Source organism: Aphis gossypii, chromosome 1 (assembly GCF_020184175.1).
Source record: "Aphis gossypii isolate Hap1 chromosome 1, ASM2018417v2, whole genome shotgun sequence".
Taxonomy (NCBI): domain Eukaryota; kingdom Metazoa; phylum Arthropoda; class Insecta; order Hemiptera; family Aphididae; genus Aphis; species Aphis gossypii.
The window spans coordinates 37,535,864-37,545,527 of record NC_065530.1 but is presented as its reverse complement, the minus strand read 5'-3'; the positions used below and the strand labels follow the sequence as shown (position 1 = coordinate 37,545,527).

Sequence of the window (9,664 nt, the reverse complement as noted above, 5' to 3'; positions counted from 1 at the left end):
ACATAATCGTTTACAATAATTTCTTAAACTTAATATTTAAAGTTTGAATAAAACGGTGTTAAAAATATTTCAATGTCAAAATAAAACAAATTGAGGCTATAGCCTATTATAGGTATATAGAGTGATTTAGCAAACATGATCAGTAATCATCGCAATTATTTCCTTTTATCTTCTTCAAATAGTTTAAACATTGAATTCATTCAAATTTTAAACTTTGGTATTTCTAAGTATGTTCCTTCTTTTCCTATAACTGACGTTTTATTAAAACTGTTAAAATAGATATTTGATCTTGCCATTTTCGTTATAGATTTTCACTAGACAATTGTCGTCTTATATAGAGTTTATGATGTGTAACTTAGCTAATTATGTATTACATCAAATACATCGTTCATATAATATATGCAAGTACTAACTACAAAGTAGTATTAAATTTAAATAGTAGGGGCTGAGAGGGCTGTAGCCCTCCCCGAAATTTTAAGGAAATTGAAAAACTATTTTAATGGTCTACGAAAAAAGCTACAAAAGTCTTAAATTGTATTTTACTGATTTTAAATTGTCATGTATTTTTTTATTTGTTATATTATATTAATAATACTTCGGCATCTACATGTTACACTTATGGAAGAACCTAGGTAAACCACCGCTGTGGAAAAATTGATATAGCCTCCCCCGAAAAAAATCTTAGCTAGACCACTGATATGTAAATAAGCATCTAAGTAAACCACTAAGCATCTTACTGAGATTCTTTTAAGAATGAGGTTGTAGTAAAGTCGCAGAGACATATTCAGAAATTTGACACATGGGTGTTAATGATTTTTCACTCCCCCACATCCACATAAAGAGCACGTCGGAGCTTACTATTCGGAAACCACTCGTTATCGTTATCCTTCTTAGAACAAAAGTAAAAAAAAATATTAACTAGTTTGTTTATGTAGATGAAGGGTTATGTAAAAATCTGATGCTACCCCTATATAAAAATGCCACTTGAGGGAATTGACCCCTCTAGCCTCCCCCCTTAAATACGTCACCGAGTAGTCAAGATATTCAGTTTTGATGACAATTTCTCACTGAGAAAAAAATAATACTTTAAAGCCTTTTAAGATTAACACCTTATTTAGCTCACCTAACCGTCTTAACATTCCTAATCAGAGCCGGTCTTAGGGGTGGGTGATCTGGGCGGTCGTCCAGGGGGCTAATATATCATGGACGCCTTCAGAGTTAGGTTTTTTTGAGTAAAAAATACTTAAGCTGAACTAGAGGGCACATTGATTTTCCTTGCCCAGGGCGCATATAGTTCCCTAAGTTAATCCTATCTGCAATTCGTCAAAACTACTGAAGACCGAATTATATTGTAGATGCACCTATATAGCCATATAGGCTAAAGACCTACAATAATTATTATCCGTTATTATTATAATTTATAATGTAAATCGCGTGTCGAGAGAACGTTTGGACGACTTACGAGGAGGGGTAGTAGGACTTCCCGCAACATTACGAGTCGCGAAAGTGTATAATGAAAAAAATAAATATAATACACTGTCCTTGGGGTCCTTACAATGTTTCGTGCACCGCATAGAGTATTAATATTACTCTATGGACCTATGGTGCACTGTGACAAACACGAGCGTGCCGTCGGCAATAATCAAATAATCAATACCCGCAATACAGTCCCGGATTAGCGGTGGAGCGGTGTGTACACGTCACCGAACGCATGCCGCCGTCACCGCCCAAGGGAAGTACACCGCCCGCCAGCCATTCAGCATCGTCGACAGCAGGCAGTAGAGCAAGTCGGTGCGCGTGCGCGTGCGCGTGTATGTCGTCCTTGAAGCGCGCAGCCCGATCGAACAGCTGACGCGACTCAGCCGCCCGCCCGTCCGCTGGACAAGTTGTATTTATTATTACGGCGCAGTTGTTGGTTTTTTTTTTTTATATCGTTTTTATTTTTTCCGTACCACTTTGACTCGTCGCGCACCAGCCAAGTGTAATATTACTGTACTAATTTTTTTTCTGCTGACCTCCATCAAATTTGCTTTTTACGTTTGCGAGTATTGCATTTGTACAATACTAGTGGTGTCCGTAAAGTAGCCATACCGAGTAAACGACATTATTCTGTCACATCACTTTTGGGTCTGCTCAAACGTAATTCATTGCATTCTCGTCGTTTCCTGGAAAACAGTCGGGCCATGTCCGACGGCGAAGGTTCGGCGCAGATCGCCGCTGTGGAAACGGGCGGTCAACCGGACAATATTACGGTGGTCATTGATGGACAGCAGCAGCAGCAGCAACAGCAGCAAAACGTATCCATCACCAAAGACGACGGTGAACCTAATCCAAAAAAGGCCAAGCTTTCCGGTGGCGGTAATGACGTGTTCGGTCGGGGTGGCGGTGGCGGCGACAAGCAGCACGCCGCTTCAGAAAAGCTGGAACATAGGCTGGGAGGCATACTGTGCTGCGCCGTGTGCTTAGATTTGCCCAGATCGTCCATCTATCAGGTGAGAATCAGCGATTTCGAAAGCTTTACGTATCATTTCGACTCCAGACCACTCATCTGTTTTACGTTCTATTTTTAAAAAAACCTTGTTTTCTCATCTCATGGTTATTATTATTATAACTATTATTATTATTATTATTATTATTATTATTATTATTGTTGTTGTTGTTGCTGTCGTCGTTCGTACCAGCTGACCGACGTGCCGCCGCCGCGGCTGTAGTCCCTGGGTCAACGACATTAAATTATGCGCGCGCGAATTTCGTTTATCACCTTTCTCCGATCATTATTGCAATAAAATAAATAATAATTAATAATATAATATTTTTCGACATTTCGATTTCGCCCGTGCGTTTCCGTATTATTGCGCGTCACGATGACGATATTAATAATATTACTGTACCAACCTTTTTGGCATTTCCCAATCTAAACGGCCTCTTATAGCCGAGGTGTGTTGCCGTGTTGGTCAATAATTTCGCGTGCATTTCTGAGATAAATCACGGTCCAATGTCCGCGATACAAAGTCCGATAACATACGCTCAATTCTAATCGTGTGGAAATATAATAAAAATATATTTCTGGTCTAGCTGGGGATTTTTCCATTATATTATGTACAATTATATAATACGTCATACTAAAAGTGTATTAATGTATACCTAACAGTCTAAATCTAAAACGTCAACACCCACTAAAATAAAATTTGGAGACCCTAAAGTCTAAAGAGATCCCAAAAAAATCTCACTAAAAAACGTACCGTTATTAACTAATTTAGTGTTTTTTAATACTGATATACTAAAAAAAACCAACTTTTTATTTTTTTAACATAAATAATAGGATGGTCAAAATATAATTATAGATTTTTAAATTTGTTCATTATCATTAGGGATGGGATTTTGATGCAAAGGCATATTTTTTCTGGTGTTTTGAAACGTTGGCCCGTAAGTATAAATGTGTTTTGAGTGATACTGATTATTTTAAAGTATTTTTTTTTTTTGCATTTTTGACAAAATTTACCTTAAATATGGGGGAATTTTTTCATAAAATGAACGAAAGTTATCGCAATTAAGAGGCATTCGATAAACTGCCGACGGTTCAAATAATAAATTATTTAGCATGACAAGTTATCGTCGATAACAATTTTATTATATACCTAGATCTCGATAAATATTACTGAATTAGTAACCAATTAGTACGTCCAGAACTAAACAAGTTAGGTAAACTAAATATTAGGTATAGTAACAATACTATAAAAAATAAATTATAAATTTTTTTTCCAATTTTAAAGCTATAATAAATAAAATTTAAATGCATTTTTGTAGTGCATTTCTTGAGTTTTTAAGTCATTTTTTGCGATTTTTTAGGACATTAAAATTCCAGCCCTATTAATCATTTATCAATTTATCATTATAGGTATATATTATATACTTATTTATTCAACTAAAAATATTAGTAAAATTATTTGTTAGGTATTTATTTTTAATATACAATTTTAAAATAGGCGTATTAAATTAATTATTAATAACAAAATTAATCACAATTTTCTGGCTTAATGATGTGACAGACGTCATTCACTAATTTGTTTTTAATGACACTATTTTCATTTTCATTAAGTATGTATACTATTTTCATCTATTATCTATTATATTATACGATATAACTTTTTTATTTTTCAAATATTATATTTATGTGTATTTTTCAAGAATTCTTTCGCTATAATAATTATTGTGCCTTTGAATTAAAATTTCTAATAATATGTCACAATTGCTGGTTCTGTCGCTGCACGTGAATTGCGTCCCGAAATCCCTTTTTTACTTGAATTGCGTCCCACCGTAAAAATATTATTTTCTTTTCCATTTCTCATTTCAATATTTCATACTGACTTAGGATTGTCCCTTGGATTGTCAATAGCAAATTATGACTATCGGTACCTATGTTAACAATATTGATTTTTATCGTGGTTATATCATTAGAAGTAAGTAAAATGAAAATGTGTAAAACAATTCTCCACTTCATCTGATTTTAAAAATGGGAGACCGAAAAAATATTTTAAGGAAATACATATTATATCTGTTTTTTTTTTAATTGTTGACTTAAACCAACAATTTGAATTTTCTTCCATCAATTTTGACCTAAATGAAACTTGCATTTTTTTATTTCACATTTGAACTAATGGCCTCAGTGCCTCACGATTAATAATGATGAGTGGATTGATTTTTCAAAATCAGACTCAAATTTGACAAAATCAAATAAAACCATACACAATCTTTGTACCTAGTAATTTAGATGAGGCCAGACACAATTTGTGTGTAACATTCTGCATTTTCTTAAAAAAGGTATTTAAAATTAGGTAAATGTGTCTGCTTAGTGCTTACTGCTACATGTTTGTAAAACTAAACAAGCGTCGTGTAAATATGAAACTTAAATAATATTTATTTTTAACATATTAGATACTTGGGGCAATTTGAATGACTATCTTATACATAACAATCTGTTCTGTTGCCTTTTAAAAAATAAATTTCAGACAGTATGATGAAACCATTAAAATTATAAAACTCATATAGTCGATTAGCCATGATCCCACTTCTCATAAGTCCACAATAGTATTAAAAAATTGACTAGAAATTAAAAATATTCAAACTTATAGGGAGGGGATGATGATTTGAAACTAAGTATTATTAAGTGCCAGTAGTGCCACAATACTGCAATAGTGCAATATGATACATATTATAGTATAAGTTAGCGATTCCCAAACTTTTTTAATTTATGCTACCCTTAAATTAAAAAAAAAAATAATTGCGCATCTCATAAATAAATAAATAAATAACAAAGTTATAGTATTTAAATTTACAAATATTTTTATTTTTATGACAAAATAACACGGCTTGCACTTCCCCTGTCAAGTGCTCGTGCCTCCTAAAGGGGGCACGCCTCAGTTTGGGAACTGCTGGTATAAGCACTAATACAATTGTACAATTATTGCACTATTTATAGTTGTGCAAACTTAAATTATGGTTTAGAAATTGACACTGGAAAGTGAAAATCTTGCTGACATAGTCTTGTATGGCTGTAGTAGTCATTAAGTATAAACATTTAACTTAAGAATATCAAACATTTTAACTCTTTCACAGTTTCATCACTAAATATCCAGAAGGCCATATAATCACACTTAGGAAAAATAATTTTATGGATACTTAAAATATATTATCTACTTTTGGTTGGTATTCCAGTTGGTACTTATAAAATATGATTTATGTATAGTGATAATCCATGAATTTATCATTTGGATAAACTAAAAATTCAATATTTTGTTTCTCATTTTAAACCTTTAGTTATACAGGATATTTCACTATTTGTTTACCCCCATTCTTAATTAATTCAAATTCTGGTTTTTAGAACTTAAAAATTTAATTTTATACTTACTTACTTAAAGACTATAATTTCATATACTTGAAATGTTTGTTCTAGTGAAGGAGAGTTTTGTAGTGAAAACTTTTGTATATCAAATAAGAATTCATCTTTTAGTGGATTATGTTTTCAAAAACTATGATGTATCTACTTAACTCAAATTTTGAATGAGTAGCATTTTAGTTATTAAAATGTTTGCACCAAGGATAATAACCCTTAAAATGATTTTACAAGAATATATAATAGATATAATATTGGATGACATTTTTATAATACTTGGATAAAGTTTAATTTTTACTTATTATACATTTTAATTGATTAGGTACTTGATTTAAATACCAATTGCTAAAATGTCCAACTTGCTACAAGTTCATATTTCCCAAACCCATTATTATGGACTTATTATCCTTAAAAATATTACACAAAGAAATATCTCAAAATTTACTGGTGTACATTTTGATTTTGATACGTCAACATTTTTAGAAAAATAATTTACTAAATAATTTACAGTAGAATAGGGAGGTTCTCATTTGAAAAACAGAATGTTGTTTATTCATAGAACACCTCTTAAATAGTATAAAAAAAATTTCATAAAAATATAGTCATTAAGAATATTTAAAAATTTAAAAAATAATATTTTAAATAACTACATTATTGAAGAAAAAAGTTATGAGTATGCTTTGTTAATTATATTGCTTACTAACCTAAACTAACATGTAGTACTCGTATATGTATACTAATTTTATTAGCTATAAATTTGTTAACAGTGTACAAATGGGCATTTAATGTGCGCTGGATGCTTTGCTCATTTGTTAGCTGATGCACGTTTACGAGATGAAATGGCCACATGTCCTAATTGTCGTGTGGACATAGCCAAAAATACAGCTACACGTAATTTGGCTGTTGAGAAAGCAGTTAGTGAACTTCCATCGGAGTGTCAGTTTTGCGCCAAAGAATTCCCACGTAACACATTACAACACCATGAACAACAGCTTTGTGCAGAACGGTAAGCAAAATTTAACTTTTTTATAATTTGGTATTCATGGAAAATAATTTATATGTATTAAATATTTATATTTTGTTTACATTCATTTTTTAGACCAGTAAAATGTGGATATAGTAAAATAGGCTGTCCTTGGCGTGGACCCAGTCATGAAGCATCTGAACATGAAAAAATGTGCCCTCACCCATCATCTACGGGAAAAGATGTTATGTCCGCACTTGATGCTATGGACCAAAAGTTTCAGGAAGAGAAACTTTTATATGATACCATATTTGACTTGATGAGTTTTGAAAAGATAACATTTAATGGTAAGTCATCACTCATCAATATAATATAGTAGTTAACTAAAATGTGTCAACTGAGCTTTAAATTAAATCATTATGTAATTTTATTAAACACATTGTTTAGATTTGCAATTAAAACCATACAGAACAGAAGAATTTGTACACAAATTGTATTATGAAACTGCCCGATTTTCAGCATTCAATTTTCAGTGGGTAGTCAAAACCCGCATCAATAACATGCAAAGAGACCCAGCATTAAGTGTTGATCGTCACATGTCATACCAGGTAATTCATGTGCAACATTTGTAGGAAAAAAATGTATTAATTTTTAAATTTTTTGTATTATATTCACTTTAATATTTTTAAAATAATATAACTTGAAAAAACATTGTTTCTTAGAAAAAACAGGTAAGTTCTATTTAATATAAGAAAAAACAATAATTAACCCATAATATACACAAATGCGTAAAACACAACCACAAGTATCCATGTACGTGTTGTCAGTCCTTTCAGTGTTAGGTTACCTACACCACAAATTTGGATGTCATTATTCATCACTGTAACATTTAAGGACAACGTGTATTCAACTATACTCAATGTGACATGGATAATCTGTTTATAATTATGAAACAGGAGAAGATATTTTTTGTTTATTAATAAACGTTCACAGTTTTCAAGAACATCACACTACTACTACTATTTCTAGTACTAGTAATACTACTACTACGACTGCATCACTTCATGGTATGGACTCTCAAATCAATCTATCGCTGAATCGGCACATGCACGACAAAATTCATATTGCCATCTATAAAATGTGTTTCTTTTTTTGTTTTTGCCCGTTTCTCTACGTCCGCCACGTCTAGACACATTATACCTAAACACCATCGAAGAGATAACAACGGCTGAAACATCAATTAAAGACGTTCATATGGATCAGATCGCAGGATTTTTTTGTATAAACAGTTTTTGTTTTTTACGACGTTCTCAAAGTAAACTTTACGGATTCTTGTTAATTATTCTTGCTAGGTTATTATAAACATATTTATTTAAAACTTGTAATTGTATTTTTTTCTTAAATTCATTTTTATTTGTATAAAGGGTAAGCTTTGGTAAGTCATTAGTCAAAAATATACTAAATTGCTTTAATTTTTTTTTCTTGTCCTGGTAAGTTATGCTAACATTTGGAAGCACTGTGTATAATAATTTGGGTTGAGTTTTGTTTTTCAGGTGCATTCGGACTAATATACTTTAAAATAATTTACTTAATAAATCATATTTTACTATTAATATTTCAGGATTATTTTTGCAGGTTATTCGTTGTACTATCTGAAAATACTAATTGATTTTTTTTTTTTTTTTTTTTTTTTATTCATTCCTCTGTTTCCTTAACGCTTTCAATTATGTCATCGTCATGCTGATCATCTGTAAATAGCTGATTCTGAAAACCAAAATCCCCACACCCATGTCTGTCCATTATCTAGTAGTTAAAGGACCATTTGGTGATATGAAGGTGAATCCGAAAATTTATAAGTTTGAATTCAACGAGAATGAAACAGAAACACAATTTGTAACATTGCCATTACCAGACTCAGCCGAATGTAATCGGCTGTTAGCTGCCAAAACAATCAACTTGAGGTATGAAACAAATACAATTGAAACTTAATAATTTTTAATAAAAAGAAATTGGATCTTGATGTTATATTATTTTACCTTATACTAAATTAAATGCATTTTTTAATGACTGAATTAATTTAACCTTGAACGTTGCCTGTACATTTAAATAAATATGATATTTGAATCTATGAAAAATGAATAATTTTAAAGAATTGCATATCAAGATTATATTCCTAGTAAATTATAGCTTCTATGATTAATAAATGTCTAAAAACTATGTTTATATTTGATGTTACTTATCATACAATATTAACATTACATATATATATATGTATTTATATAAAATGGAATGTAATTGTAAGATAATAATTTTAAAATTTGTTTATTGTTCTCAGGTTGATAATGTTTTTGGTGTCGAAATAATCACAAAATCAATACTTATATATATATAATATATATAAATAAAGTAATATTTAATCATCAAAAAGCTGTTTCCACTTATATTATTAAAATGTTTATTTTTTTTTTCATTATTATTTACCTAGGCGTATATAGATATAATTGTTTTTTTTTTTTAAATTAACAAAGCGTATTAAGCTATTTTTTAAAAGTTTTATAGTTTATTTTTATCTTATTATTTTATTTTATGTTATTGTTGACGTCATTTCCCCATGGTTTCACCTTGCCCTCTAGCACGTTTATCTTTCCTCATTGTATTGTATTTTAATATTTTATTGGACATAAATAAAGTAACACTTCAGAGTTATTATATAAATTGAGTTTTTATTTAGTATATATTTTCCTTCATTTAATATAATATCACAAGTTATAAAAATGTGTAAAAGATTTTAAATTTGATCACTTTAA

General features: G+C 30.6%; 1 protein-coding gene across 1 annotated transcript; it reads left to right on the top strand.

The window, feature by feature from the left end:
* Nucleotides 1–1,870: 1,870 nt before the first annotated feature.
* On the top strand, nt 1,871–9,572 carry LOC114120202 (cysteine and histidine-rich protein 1 homolog). Its single transcript, XM_027982035.2, has 6 exons — nt 1,871–2,492; nt 6,661–6,899; nt 6,993–7,204; nt 7,305–7,465; nt 8,616–8,818; nt 9,193–9,572. The coding sequence occupies exons 1-6, from the start codon at nt 2,184–2,186 to the stop codon at nt 9,218–9,220; spliced, it is 1,152 nt and encodes a 383-aa protein (XP_027837836.1). The 5' UTR covers nt 1,871–2,183; the 3' UTR covers nt 9,221–9,572.
* Nucleotides 9,573–9,664: the final 92 nt, after the last annotated feature.